Raw genomic sequence first — 19,319 nt, forward strand, 5'->3', positions numbered from 1 at the left:
CAGAGCCTGCTTCCTGTTTTTATTTTTTGGCCATTCCCTGTAGCCCCAGACCTATGATTCACTTCTAGTCTCTAGATACTAGTCCACTAGCACTAAATCCCTTGAGGTAAGGAAGGTATTTCCCTATTTAGCCAATATCTTACCCACCTGAGTACTAGTTGATCTTGCAGTCACCTTCTTTGTAACTCTTAGAAGTCTCTACAATTCTGGGTTTATGCAAGTCCTGTTGGTGACTTTGACCTGATTCTCTGGCTCTCACTCAAAAGTTAATAGGTTAATTTTACCCATTGCTTCATTGCATCTATTATTCTAAATTGGCATATCTTACTGGGAAACAAGTAACTTCTAAGCTCTGGGCCATCATTTCTGGAATCTGCCTGCCTCACATCAGGTCTCTCCAACAAACAGAAGCAATCTCCTGACTATTTACTTTTTCAAAACCTAGACTCCATCTTGGGCCTCTCACTAAGTTCTTGTTTTCTAGCCAAAGGAAATAAAAACTAAATGAATGATCAAACATTCCAGGGACTCAAGTGACAAGTGGACATTTATCTTCCTGATATGTTCTTTCATTTGCTTCATTCATTCATAAGCATTTATTGCTCACTTATTATGTACCAGGCACTGGGCTAGATGCTATGGAAGACATAGCCATGCAGCTAAATAATCACAGTACAATCTTATAAATGCTATGACCATGGTGTTACATATGAAATACAGAAGAAAGGGGATAGATTTGCCTGGGGAAATCAGGCAAAGCGTGGAAGGGAAGTCAGGAAAAGCGTGATAGATGAGGCAACATTTAATGACTTATCAGTCAGATGAGTGACTATTCAAAATTCTATTATTGCAACAGTTTCACAATAACTAAATTGCCCTAAGGATACATCAAATGACAACCATAATTCCCATGAAGGAAAAGGAATATTTCTTTACTGGGTGTATTTGTTTATATATGTTAGCTAAACGGAGTTCTCTCACCTCAAATCCTCAGTATTTCATAGTCAGTTCTAAAACATCTTTTTTATTTTTTTAAATTATGAGATTAATCAACTTTGTAAAAGTAAGAATTTAAATATTAAGTTCAAATCTTTTTATAATGCTAATTCTTTTCTAATCTCTTAGTGCATATAGATACATTTTAATAGTTATCTTTAACATGCCTATATTCACTTGTGTTCTGTTTGTTTTCACTTATTCTCTCATGATGCATTTCCACATATCGAAATAGCTATATAGTATTTCATCAAATTAAAGTAATTATTCCCTTATTATTAGCTGAATTGTTTCGAGAATTTTTACCCTTCTATAAATGCCTTTGTATAGACCACTGTTTTCTTAATTGTATATTCTCAGTAAAGGGATTCTGGATAAGGTTTGTGAACAGGTTTTTAGCTCTTGTTACATGTTGCCAGATTATTATTTACAAAGACGAACTAATTTATAGTGACATAACTAAGATATAAAATATGCCTTTCTTTTTTATTATCCCACTAACATTGGAGTTTTATTTATTTTTGTTAGATAAGTAGGTTTTAATATGTATAAATTATTTTAATTTTCTATCTTTAATTCCCAGTGACCTCCACATTTTTCTATTTTTGCTTTACCTCTTTTTTTTTGAAACTATGTGTCTACAATTGCTTGCTTATCTAATAGGGTCTGCACATTTCTGTATATATTTATCAATTATTTGTATTTTATGGTAAGCTTTTATCAGTGAGATTTATATATATTTCCTAGTCTGTTACTTTCTTTTAGATAATTATTTCTTGCCTTTGTGCAAATCTTTAAATATTAGATACATCCATTTTATCAGATATATTTTTCAGTCCTTCAAGAATTATGACTTTGTCTCCTAGTTCTATCTGAATAGGTATGCTATTCTGGTTCTTTCCAAATTTCGTAGGTTATAAGTTATCTGATTACAAATTGGTATGTACGCATTGACTGCAGGGAACTGGAAAACAGAGACAAGCACAAAGGAAAAAGATCACAATCACCTGTAATTCCACCACTCAGAGGAAGCCACCTTTTATTTTGGCATATTTGTTTCCAATCATTTTAAATAAAATAAGTACAAACATGTTTTTAGAAAAATGATGTCATTAAGAATGGATTTTGCATTCTGTTTTTCTTGAAACATAACAGTAGATGATAAACTCTGTTACATTTTGGTAAGTAGCCACCTACAATCCAATTTGATAGCTGCATTAATGTAATTTCTTCAAAAGTTATTTTCATAAATAGCCTTTTTCTGTTAATTTTGCAAATCGTCTACTTAGATTCTTTTGCCATTTTTCTACTGGATACTTGTTGATTTCTTACTGATTTTCCTGAGGTATTTTTAAATATATTAGGGATACTGACACTTTCTCTTCCACCTTCCACATGTTATTGCAATATTTTGCTATTTTATTATTTGCCCTTTAATTTTGTGCTGCTTTTCATGTATAGAAGTTTTATATTTTATATAGTAAAATTTTCTCTTTTTTTGGATTCTTTCCTTGCTGTTAAACTTAGAAAGATAGACCCATCCCTAGGTCAAATACATTTTCACTGCATTTTCTTTGTTATTTATGGTTACAATTTTACATTTAAGTCTTAGGCTACAATATTAATTTTAGTTTGTCCTATGAGGTAAAAACCTGACTTTTTGCCAAATAACCAATTGTTCCAGCACTATTGATTGAATAGTTCATATATACGTTGTTTTGAAATTCCATCTTTATCATTTACTGTACATGCATATGCTAACTCACATGTGTGTGGATACTTTTAATCTTATTTTTTGGTGCTGCTGATCACTGTTTCTTCTTTCCTAGTACTATATTTTTTAAGTTATCATAGTTTCAACCTCACCAATGATTGTGAAAACGTAAGATAAAAGAATAGTGCTATATAATTTTTTGCCCATCAATTTTACAAAAGTTGAGTGCCAATATCCAGTGCTGATGAATATATGGAGATGTGGACACTCTCAGCATCCTGGTAGTGTAAATTAGAGGCAGGTAGGCATTACCTATAAAAAAATGTAATGCACATGTCTTTGACCAACAACCTTAGTTCTAGAAATCTACCCTTTTCTTTTTCTTTTTCTCCCCCTGAGATGGAGCCTCACTCTTGTTGCCCAGGCTGGAGTGCACTGGAGTGATCTCGGCTCACTGCAACATCCGCCTCCCAAAAGTGATTTTCCTGCCTCAGCCTTCCAAGTAGCTGGGATTACAGGTGCCCGCCACCATGCCTGGCTAACTTTTGTATTTTTAGTAGAGACGGGGTTTTACCATGTTGGCCAGGCTGGTCTCGAACTCCTGACCTCGTGATCCGCCCACCTTGGCCTCCCTCCCAAAGTGCTGGGATTACAGGCGTGAGCCACTGCAACCAGCCTAGAATCTATCCTGTATAACACTCGTACAAGTACACAAGGATATATATTCAAGGATGTTCACTACGTTATAATTTGTGGTGGCAAAACAACAATTAGAAGCACTGTAATGTGTATAAACAAGAATGGTAGAATTATGTATATTGTATCATAGCTAAAAAGAAAAGGTAGACTTTCAGCTTCCAGCTGTGATGAAATAGCTTGTATTGGGCTGTCATACTAAGAATAACTGGAATGGCTAGATTTTAAAAATGAAGGTGAGTGAAGGCTTCAGAGAGTAATTACAACAGCCAGAACTTGAGAAACTAAAACCTTGGACAGAAGAGACACTCAAAGAATAAACTCGCTATTCTCTGTGCAGCTTACCTTTGAGGCGTTTGCTGATTCTTAAGTTTTGCTTGTGTGAAGTAAGGGGCCAAGAAACTAAGCAGAAAGTCTCACTGTTTTACGGAGACAAAAATTGCATTTCAGGACCTTCCTATATGGAAGGGATTGTGATAAACACCTTGTGCTTTCAATAGAAACCCCTAAAGAGTGGACTATACCTTAGGAGTAAGGAAAAGCCATAAATAGACAAGTTCTTAGAAAGCCTCAAACACAAATCCTAAAACAGTCTTCTCAATTCCTGATTGGGCTAAGAAGATTTACTTATACTGTATCTGCCTGCTAAAATAAACTGAATCTTCTCTGGAGGGAAATAATATCATCCAGAGCCTCTACAATTCTTTATACACTGTATTCAGCATTGAAAAAATATAACAAGACATGAGTTAGAAAACCATGACTTGTTATTAATTGGTAAATTAATAAAATTAATGAAAGACAAAAGAAAAAATAATCAAAACAGACACACAGACTTCTATTCAACATAGCATTTTTTTTTTTTTTTTTTTTTTGAGACAAGGTCTGACTGTATTGCCCAGGCTGGTCACAAACTCTTGTGCTCAGGGGATCCTCCCACCTTAGTCTCTGGGACAACAGGTACACACCATCACAGTCGGCCAGCACTGGAAGTTCTAGCCAGAGCAGTTAGACAAGAAAAAGAAATACAAGACATCCAAATTCACAAAGAAAAATTAAAATGATCTCCATTCACAGATGACATGGTTTTATTAAAACAAAACAAAACAAAACAAAAAAACCTGTGAGAACTAATAAACAAATTCAGCAAACTTGTAGGATACAGAATCAGCACACAAAAGTCAGTTGCATTTTTATACACTAAAAATGAATGATTTGACAAGGAATTTAAGAAAACAGTTCTATTTATAATAGCATCAAAAAGAATAAAATACTTCAGAATAGGCTTAACCAAGGAGGTGAAAGACTTGTACACTGAAAATGGAAAAACATTGCTAAAAGAAATAGAGAAGATACAAATAAATGGAAAGACATGCTGTCTTTGTGGGTTAGAAGACATAATATTGTTAAGATGCCAGTACAACCCAAAGCTATCAACAGATTCTATGCAAGCCCTATCAAGAGCCCAAATGACGATTTTTGAAAAATAGAAAAATTTATTCTAAAATTTATATGGAATCTCAAGGGACCCTCAATAGCCAAGATGAGGATGTGGAGACATGAAGACTCTTGTGTACTGTGGATGGGAATGCAAAATGGGTCAGCCCCAATGGAAAACAGTATGGCTGTCCCTCAAACAAATTAAACATAGTATTACTATATGATCCAGCAATTACACTTCTGAGTATATATCCAAAAGAAGTGAAAATAGGAACTTGAACAGACGTTTTCTTTTTCTTTTTTTTTTTTTTATTATACTTTAGGTTCTAGGGTACATGTGCACAACGTGCAGGTTTGTTACATATGTATACATGTGCCATGTTGGTGTGCTGCACCCATTAACTCGTCATTTACATTAGGTATATCTCTTAATGCTATCCCACCCCCACCCTAAGATAGGACCCGGTGTGTGATGATCCCTTTCCTGTGTCCAAGTGATCTCACTTGAACAGACATTTTCTACATCAATGTGCAGCATTGCCCACAATAGCCAAAAAGTGGAAACAACCTAAATGTCCATCAATGAATGGATAAACACTATGCAATGTATACACAAAATGTATACCCAAAATGGAATATTATTAAGCCTTTAAAAGGAAGGAAATTCTGACATATGCTACACATAGATGAACCTCGAAGACTATGCTAAATGAAATAAGCTAGTTACAAAAGGAAAAATATTGTATTATTCCATTTATATGAGATACCAAATTCATAGAGATACAAAGTAGAACGGTGGTTGCCAGAGGCTGGGAAGCAGGGGACATGAAAAGTTACTGTTCAATGAATAGAGTTTCAGTTTGGGAAGATGAAAGAGTTCTGGAGATAGTTGGTGGTGATGTTTGCACAATGATGTAAATGTCCTTAATGCCACTGAACTTAAGGTTGTTAAAATAGTAAATGGTAAATTTTATGTTGTATATATTTTACAGTATTAAATAGAAACAAAAAGGAAGGAATAGTGGAAAAACCTGGTTGTGACATCAATCTCAGGTAAAATGTGTGCTTTACAGAGTGAACCCTGGAATATGACCAAGGCTTTGACAATTCTCTGGTGCAGCAACACTAAAACTGACATACTTGATAAGTATAACACTTAGGTAAAGCAAATGAAAAAAATTAAATTCCCAAGAAAAATGTGTTCTAGTCAAAAAATAAAAAAGTAATAGTCCTGTCAGTACTGACATGAAAGCATATTTAGTATGTGTTTTGGGGGAAAAAGTTTTAGAACAATATAAACTGTTATCCTATGATATAAAAGAAAAATATGTGTGTGAATAAACTATTTTCTCATCATAAGAGGTATTGATTTTATAACTCCCTTTTGGAAGACGAAAAGAAATTCAGCTACGTTTAACATAGACATCAATTATAGGATGGATTCCAATTTCAGAATGCTAAACTGTAAAAAGAAGACAACTTAAATTCAAGCAAATATAGTGGATGTGTGTATGTCTATATGTATATACATGCATTGTGTATGTATATGTATATGTGTGTGTATGTATATATATATGTAAAAATGTTTGCTGATTTGATTTGTGCTCTAGAAATATCTTTACCATTTCTCAATTCTGTATCAGGATGCAACAATAGAATGAAACTCAGTGGACGACCCTACAGACACATGGGAGTGCTTGGAACTTCAAAACTCTATGACATTCGGAAAACTATCTTTACTTTCACTCCACAGGTGGGTGAAATAGCTTGAATGTGCATTGAGATGAATGGAAATAAAAGAAAAACATTGGAGAAGTAAAGCATTTACTGGAGTTGGGATAAGTGTCAAAGAGTTCCACCAGGCCTTGCACGTAACTTACTCAGTGAATATTTATAGAGTTGAACTGAATTGAGCTTCCAGCACAGAGTTTCGCTAAGTGATTGTAACTGCCAAAAGTACCCGTGGGTATTGCAGAAACTAAGGATGTTACAAATGCTAGAGTACTTACAAAAGTAATCCTTACTTTTAAAAGTTAAAAATAAAACTGTATGTGTCCTTTATAAACAAAATACAACCTTTTTTATTCAGCTACTGAATTATCTTTTCTTTGTTTGGAGGAAGGGCCCTTTTTACATTCATAGAAATCTTCAGTGTCCTCTTCTAAACAAAAATGTCAGTCCTCTTAGCTGTTACTAAACACGTTGTTAGCCTGATGTTTATTAGCTACATGATAATAACAAACCTGATTATCTGTGTTTATGGGGAGGAGAAACTATTTTCTGGAAAGAAAGCTTAAACTCCCCATTTGTCATCTTACATTTGAAATAGTGCAGCTGAGGTAGGAATAGACAAAAGAGTAATGGACCATAGATTCTGTTTCTGAGTTTGCCATTTGCTAGCCATATGATTTTGCTAATCTACATATCATCTCTTAGCCTAATTTTTCATCTGTTAAAAGAAGAAAAACCCTCACTGGGGGGTTATAGGATTAAATAAAATTATATACTTGAAAATACTTTGTAAACTGTAGCATACCGTAAAAATGTCGGAAATCATTATATGTGCCAGTTAACCACCAGATACCTTGGAATGTATTAGACATTAAATTTGGGGATATCATTGCCCTGTGACACCTTGGATACTCTTCTGAATATGTGAGTAGCTTAAAATATTACTTGATAATTGTGAGAGTAAATTATTCTGAGCTATTATTTTTATTTGTCTCAGTTTATAGACCAGCAACAGTTCTACCTGGCTCTGGACAACAAGATGATAGTGGAAATGCTTAGAACAGACCTCTCCTACCTCTGTAGCCGCTGGCGGATGACAGGCCAGCCCACCATCACCTTCCCCGTCTCACACAGCATGCTTGGTAAGGGCTGCATGAGGCAAGGAATGAATGTATTTTGGAAATAAGTCATAGATTTAGCCCTTCAACATCTTGGTGTTTCTAGAGAATTACTTCTTATAATTTATTCTTTCAGCGGTATTTATTGGCTCCTATTTTATGCCAAGCACTTTTCTAAGCACTGGGGACACATGGAGTGAATAAGGCAGATGAGATTTCTGTTCTCGTGGAGCTTATGCTTTAGAAGGTGAAGACAGACTATATGTAATACATAAATCAACACACAATAATTTCAGAGCTATAATTGAATAGTTTTCACATAGTTTGAGAGCTATAATTCAAAAAATGTAGCAGAGGATAACCTAAAACTTGGTTGGTGGTTACTTTAGCTAATTAGTTTCTAGGTCAATTTTCAGAAACTTTATTCATACAATTATTTTTAAAGACAATAATACTGTATCTGCATATTTCTTACTCCAGTGGTACATCAAGATTTTATAGATAATTTTCCAGGCTGCTTCTTCCAAAGCCTGTCTAACTGAAGCTGTAAAATCTAGTAGGGGAAAAAGCCAAAAGGCTTTTGGTTTATGTTTCCTCTTTTTTTTTTTAAATGGATTTCCTGACATTGCTTACTTGAAACTGGGTGAAAGGTTTTATTATTCTCTCAGTTCCTGGAGGACTAGAGCCAATACTGAAGCGACTGCTTCCTTTCTGTGTTTCTCCTGTTGCTTCCAAAGGCCTGTTTGTACTGCCAAAGTACATAGAATTCCTTTTCATTAAAGAAAAATTCCTTATTGTAAATCATTCAAAATCCAGACTGTTAGGGATTTTGGTCACATCTCAAAAGTGCTTCAACATCACAGGATTTGAGGAAGTAGGGTAGTCTTTCTTCTCTTTGTCTTTCTTCATTACTTAAGACAATTAACACAAGTACCCATTTAAAAACTACTATATTTGCAGAATTGTCTTCAGAAAGTATAAGGTCTAATTGGAGACAAAAAGCTAATATGCAAGAATGATAGAAACAATTTTAAGACAATATATAAAGAATTACTAAACCATTAGATCGGTATTTTACAGAGAAGGCGATCCAGTTGACAAAGAAAATTTCTCAACTGAGGTAGGACTTAACTAGGTTTTTTGGAATGGATAGTATTCAGATGACAGGAGGGAAGAAGGAAAGGTACTGTAAGTGAGGAGGAAAATACCATGAGTGAGGCCTAGAGGCAAGAATGAACTTGACCTGTGAGAGGAGAATGAAGTGACCCACCTGAATAGAGTGGAGTTTGTGTGTTGGAGTATAATTATAAGCAAAATGGGAAAAGTAAGGTAGGGTTCGATAATGAAGACCTTGAAAATAAGCAAAGATATTTAATATAGATTTTTCTCAGAAGTCTGAAACTATCAAAAGGTTTTGAGCAAGGAGTGATATGATAAAAAGATGTTTGGGGACTATTGATGACAGTAGACATTGTAGTGAGGAGAGACTGATGTCTCCACATATGAGGTGAAGAGAAGGTACACTGGATTGGAGGTAATAAAAGTAGAATGGAAAAGAAAGATATGAATCATTTTAAGCAACACCCAAGTCAGGTATTGGCTAACTAGATACAAGGGATGAATTAAGATAGCTATAACAAAATACCAAAAACTGGGTAATTTATAAACAATAGAATTTTATTTTGTACTATTCTGGAAGCTAGGAGGTCCAAGATCAAGGTGCTGGCAGGTTTGGTGTCTGGGAAGGACCTGAAATCTCTCCTTCTAAGATGGTGCCTTACTGCTTCATCCTCTGCAGCAGACACACATGTGTTTTTACATTGTAGAAGGGACAGAAAAGAAGTAAACCCACTCTCTTAAGCCCTTTTATAAGGGCCCTGATCCCATCCATGATGCCTCCACACTCATGACTTAATCACCCTAGAGGGCCTACTTCTTAATGCTATCACATTGGTGATTAAGTTTCAACAAATGAATTTAGGGGTACATTCAGATCATAGCACTAGGTAAATGTTGCTGCATTGATAGAATCAGGGACATTTTATACGAAGAAGCCAGTTACAAAGGGACATAAGCTTGTAGTGACAAAGAGATTTCAGAATTGAAATACCTGAGAGTTGGGATGAGATACATAGCCACAGCTTGGGAAGCAGAATAAAACTAAAGATCTAGGCCTAAATCAAGCATTTTTTGTACTTGATATGTGGTCACATAACAAAAACAACAGTAACAATAGCAATAATAACTGTAATATTTACTGAATACTTTCTCTGTGCCAGGCACTGAGCTAAGTGCTTTCAATAAATTATTTTGAAATCTCTATAACACTCTTATTCAGGTAGGTACTCATTATCCAAAGTCACAAAGCTAGTAAGTGATAGAGCCAGGCCTCAAACCAGATATTTCAGTCCCTGAAGCCCACATTACCAACAGCAGTGTGTTTTTGCCAGTGAAAATTTTGTGCTGGTGAAAAGAGAACAAACATTAGTGATCACATTGAAATGTGGATTGGTTAAATTCTCATGTTAAAGACAAAGATTCCTGTAATACATAAAAAAGCAAAAATAATACATAAATGGCATACAGGTGGATGCTATTTACAATAGATATCTCTAAAATAAAATCATACAGAAAGATGGAAGAAAGGAATATGTAAAGATATATCATGTAAATGCTGACAAGAAAGCAGTGGTAGCAGTATTGATATGAAAAATAGCAAATAAAATTCAAGGCAAAAATCAGTAAATGGGATAAGTAGGATATTTTATATTGATAAATAGTATACCAACATGATATAACATGTATAAACTTTTATGTACTGAGTAATGTGAATTAAATGTATAAAGCAAGTATTTAGGAAAATTTAGGGACAATATGACAAAACTATTATATATTCATGATGGGAAACAACAACATACTTCTATCAGAATGTCACAGATCAATTATACAAAATAATTAAAGACATAGAGGAGTAACAAACTTGGTTTTTGTGTTTATGGGTGTATATATAACCATGTATCCAAAAAGGCAGAACACACAAAGAATGTTTATGTTTAAAAAGTAGAAATCATACAAACGATATTGCCAGATATGTGACATAAAACTAATTAACACAGAATAGTTAAAAAAGAATCTAACTATAAAGGAATTAAATTTTTCCCAAATAATTATTAGATTAAAGAGAAAGTCAAATTTGAAATTATATGCTTCTTAGAAATGAAAAATGATACCACTACTTATAATCTGTGAGATTTGGTCAAAGTCATATTTAGAATATCCTTACATACTTTTACTTTTATAAAATGACTTTTGGTTTTGAGACAAGATGGCATAGACTCACTTCTCCCTATTCCTCCTGCTAAGTGCAGCTAAAAATCCTTGACATTTTATATAAAACAAACATAAGAAAACTCTGAAAGTTGGAAAGAAGGCAGATCAGCTAGGGACTTTAGGACCTGAAGAATAGCAGAGCAGTAAATATCCTGGGCCTTATATGTCCTGGACTGGAAGCTAGAGAAACTGACATCTCAGAAATGCAAAAAGGAAAAAAAAAACAAAAAATGGAAAAACAGATTTTTTAAAAGACCCAAGAAAAATCTGCTTTGTCTAGCTGAAGGAACAGGAAAGGAGCAACCTAGAGAGACAGAAAACTTTTAGACCCTATTTTACTTGGCCCCACTTATGCCCCTGTGAGCAGTGACTGAGTGGGGACTCTTCCACGCTTGCACAGCTCTGAAGAGGCATCCCTCTCCCTCTTAGGAGTAGTATCAGAGAAGGGCTAGTGGGGAGCTGAAACTTTCATCCTTGCCCAAAAGTAGAGGAGCTCCTCCCCCTTCAGCCAGTGTGGTGTCAGTGATCAACAGATATCAACAAATGTTGGAGTTATCATGCAAAGATTTTAAGGCAGTTATCATAAAAACACTTAAACACACAATTACAATCACACTTGAAACTAAAGACAAAGTAGAATGCACATCTTAGCAAACAAACTGAAGATATAAAGAACTGAATGGAAGTTTTAGGACTGAAAAAATATAATAACTGAGATGGACAGCTCACTAGATAGGCCCAGTAGCAGAATGGAGACAACAGAGTGAACTTGAAGACAGAACTATAGAAATGACCCATTCTGAACAATACAGTAAAAAAAAAAAGAAAAAAAAAGAAAAAGAAAAAGAAAAAATATGAACAGAGCCTCAAAGACCTGTAGGACTAATAACAAAAGATTTAACATTTTTAACATTCATGTTAAAAAGATCTAACATTCATGTTATAAAAGTTTCAGAAAGAGGAGAAAAAGTATGGGAGAAAACCAAAAAGCATTCCAACTAATAATGACTGAAAAATTGGTAAAAGACATAAACCTACAAATTTAAAAAAAAAATGAGAAAATCTCAAACATGATAAACCTGAAGAAATCCATGTCAAAACACATAATAATAAAGTTCTTGAACATTAAAGAAGAAATATCTTGAAAGTGGCCAAAAAGAAACAATACCATGTCTATAAGCAACAAACAGAATGACAGCAAAATTCTCATCAGAAACCATGGAGACCAGAGGGAAGTGACACAACATTTTTTAAGTACTGAAAAAAAAAAGATTTTTAAACCAAGAATTTTGCCCTGTCCAGTGTACTTCAAGAATAAAAGAAAAAAGACATTCTCCGATGAAGGAAAGCTAAGTGAATTTGTCTCCAGGAGATCTGCCCTGAAAGAATGGTTTGAAGGAAGTTCTTGAAACAGAAGGGAAATAATAATAGATGGAATCTTGAAACATCAAAAAGAAAAACTAAAAATAGAAGGAGTGAAAATATGACTAGATACAATAGACTTTCTCCACTTCAGTTTTCTTTCTTTCCTTCTTTATTTTTTCTTTCTCTCTTTCTCTCTTTTTTTCTTTCTTTTTTCTTTCTCTCTTTTTTCTTTCTTTCTTTCTCTCTCTTTCTTTCTTTCTTTCTTTCTTTCTTTCTTTCTTTCTTTCTTTCTTTCTTTCTTTCTTTCTTTCTTTCTTTCTTTCTCTTTCCTTCTTTTCTTTCTTTTATTTACTTTTCTTTCTTTTGATACAGAGTCTCTCTCTGTCACCCAGCCTGGAGTGCAATGGCGCGATCTCAGCTCACTGCAACCTCCACCTTCTGGGTTCAAGTGATTCTCCTGCCTCAGCCTCTCCAGTAGCTGGGATTACAGGAGTGCACCACCATGCCCAGCTATTTTTTTATATTTTTTTAGTAGAGAGGGGGTTTCGCCATGTTTGCCAGGCTGGTCTCAAACTCCTTCCACTTCAGTTTTCTAAATTATGCTTGACAAGCATTGCTTAATGTAGTTCTTAAAGTATGTAGAAGAAATATTCAAGGCAAGTATATTATAAATGGGCAAAAGTAAGGACCTTAATGGGAGATAAGATTCTATACATAACTTTAATTGGTATAACGCTGATACTAGTAAATAGTGATATATGTATCATGTTTGTATATATAAGACAATGCCTAGAGTAACCATTAAAAAACTTATGGAAGGAGATAACAGTCAAACCCAGTATAGGTAAATCAAAATGACATTTGAAAAAATTTAAAAGTAACCCACAAGAAGGCAGGAAGAAGAAAATAGAGAAATGAAGAACAGAGGTACAAATAGAAAACAATAAAATGGCAGACTTAATCCTAACATATCAATAATTACTTTAAATTTAAATAGCCTAAATACATCAGTTCAAAAATAACAATATACGTAGACTGAAAAGAAAAGGAAGGAAAAAGATATACATTAATTTTAAACATTAATTTTAAACATTAATTTTAAAAAGCAGAAGTAGCTACATTAATATCTGGTGAAGTAGAATTCAGAGTAAAGAAAAAAATAATAAAAATGTTAGGAATGACAAAGGAGATATAGCAACAGAAATAGAGGAGACTTTAAACACTATAAAAGAATACCAACTACAATTTTGTACATCTAGATAAAATTGACAGATTTCCTAGAAAAGTAAGAATACAAGTATAAGCTGAATAGAAACATTTATAAAAGTGTATGAGAAAAACTATAAAACTATTGAAGACAATAAAATATTTTAATTAGTAGAGAGATACACCATGTTCCTAGATGTAAATAGTTAATATTGAGAAATTACCCACTCTCATTATATCAATTCAGGCAATTCCCAATAATAACAAAAACATAAATTTTTACGAACAAGCTGAACCTCGATTTCATATGGAAGAGAAAATGTAAATGAATAACCAAATTTTTAAAAGAAAGTGAAAGATCTATTGTAATTAAAGTAATAATAAAGATAGAATTTCAAATACAGACAAAATGTAAATATAAATACATTTGGGAAAATAATTCATTTAGGCTTGCTACTTTACTTTTCTTTGCAAAAATACATTCTAAATAGATTAAAGAGCTAACCATAAAAAATAAACCTGTGAGAGTCTTAGAAAAAAATATGGGAGATTGGGCGGGGTGGCTCAAGCCTATAATCCCAGCACTTTGGGAGGTCAAGGCGGGCGGATCACTTGAGGTCAGGAGTTTGAGACCACCCTGGCCAACATCATGAAACCCCATCTCTGCTAAAGATACAAAAATTATCCAGGTGTGGTGGCAAGTGCCTGTAGTCCCAGCTACTTGGGAGGCTGAGGCAGAAGAATCACTTGAACCCGGGAGGCAGAGGTTGCAGTGAGCTAAGATTGCACCACTGCACTCCAGCCTGAACAACAGAGCCAGACTCCATCTCAAAAAACAAAAACAAAAACAAAAAAATATATATATATGAGAGAATATTTTTGTTATCTTAGGTTGAAGAGAGCTGTCCTTTGCAAGACACAAAAATAAAACACTGTCAGATTTAAAAACATGAAAATTAAAATAAATCTTTTATATCAAAAGTACTGTGGATGAGGTTGAAAGAAAAATAATAAACTAGATAAAGTATTTGTCATATATATAAGAATGAAAAGGGTAATATCCCCAAAAAACAAAGAACTCTTGAAAGTCAACTGAAAAAAGATAAACTACCTAATGGAAAAATGGGAAAAGGACATGATCAGGCAATTCATAAAAGAAATACAGATTTTTAGTAAATACATGAAAATATGCATAATCTTATTGGCAATAAAATTAAAGCAATATCTTCTTGTTTTACCTGTCAGATTAAGAAAAATTTAAAAGATCATTGCCCGTTGTTAAAAGTGTAGGAAAAAGTCACTTTCTATACTGTTGATGGAAATATAATTGGCACAACCCTTATAGTGGGCAATTTGGCAATCTCTGTAAATTTACTTAGTGTTTCATTTGCCCTAATAGTTCTACTTGTAAGAATTTAACCTAAGGATATAATAGAATAAGTGCATCAAGATGTTGGTACAATGGTCTTCATTACAGTGTTGATTATAATATAAAACAGTCTAAATTTACTAGGAATTATTTTTAGCTATTACAAAGGTTAAGTTAGAAAGCAGATCATGAAAGAGTATGTGTAGTATGATTCCTTCCACATAAAATCAGATAATTGTTAGCTTTCTAGATGTTTTTATGCCTATACACAGACATATATGCCAAGGTTCTTTATATGAGATAATGTCTATAAAACGTTTAGCACAGTGCTTGGCACATAACATTCAACAAGTAGTGGCTACTGGTATTATCAGCATTCAGTAGTCATTCAGTGTTCTGCCATCAGGCACTGTGCTAAGTACTTCTGACAAATAAGATAATGCTGACAAATAAGATAATGCCTTTGAGGAAATCTGTCTATCAGTCATCATCCCTTACCATTTGCCCATTCTTCAGTGTTGTTGGCTCTCAGATGAATTGTTAAAATCAGGGTGGTCAATGAGGAGTGTCTCATTTGTACTGTAACCACCAGAATGTTGATTTGAAATAATTACAAGATTTCCCCCTACTTCAGAGTTAAAACCACAAAGATTGTTTTAAAATTCTGTTCATTTCAAGATGAAGATGGAACAAGCTTGAATTCAAGTATCCTGGCAGCACTCCGAAAAATGCAAGATGGCTATTTTGGTGGGGCAAGGTAAGTGACCTCTATACACTCTTTAGTGAAATGAAATGAAATTAGGGGGCTGGGTACAGTAGTGGCATACCTGTGGTGCCTTTCTGTGTATGATAGTCCCTCCTTATCTACAGTTTCACTTTCCGATATTTCAGTTACCCATGGTCAACCTGTAGTTTGCAAATAGGTGAGTACAGTACAATAGGATATTTTGAGAGAGAAAAAGAGACTGCGTTCATATAACTTTTAATATAGTATATTGTTATAATTGTTCTGTTTCATTATTTTAAGCTCTTACTATGCTTAATTTATAAATTAAACTATATCATAGGTATGTATGTATAAGAAAAAACACAGTGTGTGTGTGTGTATACATATATATATATATATATATAAAGTTCAGTACTATCTGCAGTTTCAAGAATCCACAAGGGTTTTGGAACATATCCTGTAGGAGTAAGTGGGGACTAACTGTATCTTCAATAACATAATCCCATCCTACTCAGAGGAGCTAACGTTTGATAGACTGAATCAAGGAATTTAATGTTGTAGAGGAAGGTTGGAAGTTTTTCCTACCCTGTTCTTTGCCTAGATCTCAAAGGATCAGAAAACCTGTTTTGTTTTGTTTTTCTAATGCCTATTAGATTATTTGATTCTAGCTGCTTTTCTTTTCTTTTTCCCCCAAGTTTTTATTTTGAAAAATTTCCAGCTTACAGAAATTTGCAAGAATACTGCTGAACACCCATATACCCTTTTTCAAGATTCACCTGTTATTAACATTTTGTCCCACTGTGCATTCTCTATTTCTTCCCTTCCCTCCCTTCCTGCCTTTCCCCCCTTCCTTTCTCTCTTCCTCCCTACGTCTTCCCATATACATATGTATGCATATACACATACATGTACATACTACATATACTATGTGTTATGTATATGTATATACATATATGTACACACATATACACACATGCTTTTTTGCTAAAATAATTAGCCATAGACATCATAACTCTTCAACCCTAAATACTTAAGTTGTTGTTGTTGTTGTTGTTTTTGTCTAAGAACAAGTGCATTCTTACATATAACTGTAATATAATCATCACACTTAGATTGGGAGCCAAGGCGGGCAGATCACTTGAAGCCAGGAGTTCAAGATTAGTCTGGCCAACATGGAAAAAACCTGTCTCTACAAAAAATATAGAAGTTAGCCAGGCGTGCTGGTGCGTACCTGTAATCCTAGCTACTCGGGAGGCTGAGACATGAGAATCACTTGAACCTGGGAGGCGGAAGTTGCAGTGAGCCAGGATTGCACCACTGCACTCCAGCCTGGGAGACCATGGAAAACAGTTTCGAGATTTCTCAAACAACTTAAAATAGAACTACCATTCTACCCAGCCATCCCATTACTGGATATATATCCAAAAGAATATAAATCATTATACCATAGAGACACTTACGTGCATATGTTCATCACAGCACTAGACACAATAGCAAAGACAAAGATGGGCATCAACCTAGATGCCCATCTATGGTGGACTTGTTAAAGGAAATGTGGCACGTAATGCACCATGGAATACTACACTGCCATAAAAAAGAACAAAATCATGTCCTTTGCAGCAACATGAATGCATATAGAGGCCATTATCCTAAGCAAATTAACGCTGGAACAGAAAACCAAATACCACATACCACATGTTCTCACTTATAAGTGGGAACTAAACATTGAGTAGACATGGACACAAAGAAGGAAACAGTAGACACCAGGACCTTCCTGAGGGTGGAGGGCAAGAGGTAGGTGAGGACTACAAAACTACCTATTGGATACTATGCTTACTATGGGTGACGAAATAATTTGTACACCAAACCCCTGTGACACGCAATTTACCCATGTAACAAATCTGCACATGTACCCCTGAGCCTAAAATGAAAGTTGGAAATAAATAAAGTCGAAGGAAAAATAAAAAGTTACCCAATTATCCCAATAATGTTTTATCATGCTGTTTTCCCACCAATCCAGGATCCAATCAGAGATCACATGTTAGCACTTAGTTGTTATATCTCTTTGGTATCTTTGAATCTAGAAGGGTTCTCCAGCCTTTTGTCAATCTTTCGTGACAGTTTTCATTACATTTTTGAAGAATGCCAGTCAGTTATTTTGCAGAATATCTCACAATTTGGATTTGTCTGGTTGTTTCTCATGATTAGATTTAGGCTATATGTTTTTGGCAGGAATACTACCTGTGTGATGTTGGGTCCTTGTTTTAAATTAGGATCTTTAAGATGGAGAGCACCTTTTCAATGGTTAGGAGAGGCACAAGATGGAAATAAAGATTTTATTACTTACAGGTCCTGCGGGTGGGGTACACAGAATACCTGGAGGCCACACACACTGATGTCAGGGAGTATGTGGAGAGAGAAAAAGAGAGACCCATGGGCCAGTGCCTTTATTGAGGTCCAGGGCATTATCCAAACAGATATTCCTTGGGGAGTTTTAATTGATGGGTTTAAAGCAAGCAGGCATGACTTCCTGGAGGTCACACTGTGACTTGAGAGGTGGTCACTGTGGCATATTGGCATAGTTCATGTAGGATGTGAGCATCAGTAAGGCTAGTCGAATAGATCATATTTAGCTGTCCCTTAGGGAGGTGGTTACCAAGAGGAAGTTGTGTAAGGCAGATATGTGGACTGACCACAGTGAGAAACTGAGGGAGGTGTACAACTGGAAACTGTCAGAGATGACTGAACTCTGCTTCTGGTATGAGAAAGTTAAGCTTATATTCAAAATAGATGCCAGGGAAACATACAATTGTAAGAATTTACTACAGTCCCTTTCAGTGCATCATATCAGGAGGCACATGAGATTTGTTTGTGACGTTATTGGGTGATGATAACCTTGATCACTTGTTTAAGGTGTTGAACCTGGTATCTGCCAGGTTGCTGCATATCCTCTCTCCAACAGTGTTTGATCAAATCATATTAGCTTCCATTGATCCTTGCATGAATTTACTTATTACTAATGGAGTTATTAAATTGTATTTCTATCATTCTGGGTACATTTATTGGTGGAAATTCTTATGTTAAAAAAGAGCTTTCCCTTCCTCCCTTTTATTTTGTAGTTTAGTATCAGCACAGATTCATAGATTATTATTTTATTTAATATGCCATGATCCATTTCTGTCATTATTTCAATATTTTAATTATCCAAGGTGTGGCCACTGATAGCCCCTTCAAGTTGGCCTCTTTAGAAATTTGGTAATGCTGACTTTGCTTTTGGGTTTTGTAATTGTCTTCATAAGTAGGAGACAATATGGCTTACAGTCTACTATAATTTACAAAATTGTCAAGTACCATCCTTTATGTTCCAATGGCCTTTGGGTATTTTTTTTAATGATGTGATGGGTTTGTGATGATTTATCTTCATTCTCTCCAGGCTTCTCCAGTAACCAATGCAAATTTTTACCAGATATTTGGCATAGTTAGCAACGTAATATATGGCAGTAGAAGAGAGCAAAACTGGTCTGCTGGTGGATTGTTAATCCATAATTGTAACCTTTATTAATACAGTCCCCCAGCCATTTAAGATGTATACCATGCCTAGGAGTGCTGTAAAATTTTGTTTTTACA

The 19,319-nt window shown here is 34.6% G+C and overlaps 1 protein-coding gene across 5 annotated transcripts in view; it reads left to right on the forward strand.

Moving 5' to 3' along the window:
* PHKA1 (phosphorylase kinase regulatory subunit alpha 1) overlaps positions 1-19,319 on the forward strand; it is a 133,481-nt gene that overhangs the window by 68,838 nt on the left and 45,324 nt on the right. For all 5 annotated transcript variants that reach the window (XM_025372152.1, XM_025372153.1, XM_025372155.1 and 2 more), the window contains exons 15-17: positions 6,490-6,599; positions 7,575-7,719; positions 15,644-15,722. In XM_025372152.1, the coding sequence (XP_025227937.1) occupies positions 6,490-6,599; positions 7,575-7,719; positions 15,644-15,722 (334 nt within the window). The remainder of the gene's footprint in view (positions 1-6,489; positions 6,600-7,574; positions 7,720-15,643; positions 15,723-19,319) is intronic.

This window comes from Theropithecus gelada, chromosome X, assembly GCF_003255815.1.
Source record: "Theropithecus gelada isolate Dixy chromosome X, Tgel_1.0, whole genome shotgun sequence".
Classification (NCBI taxonomy): domain Eukaryota; kingdom Metazoa; phylum Chordata; class Mammalia; order Primates; family Cercopithecidae; genus Theropithecus; species Theropithecus gelada.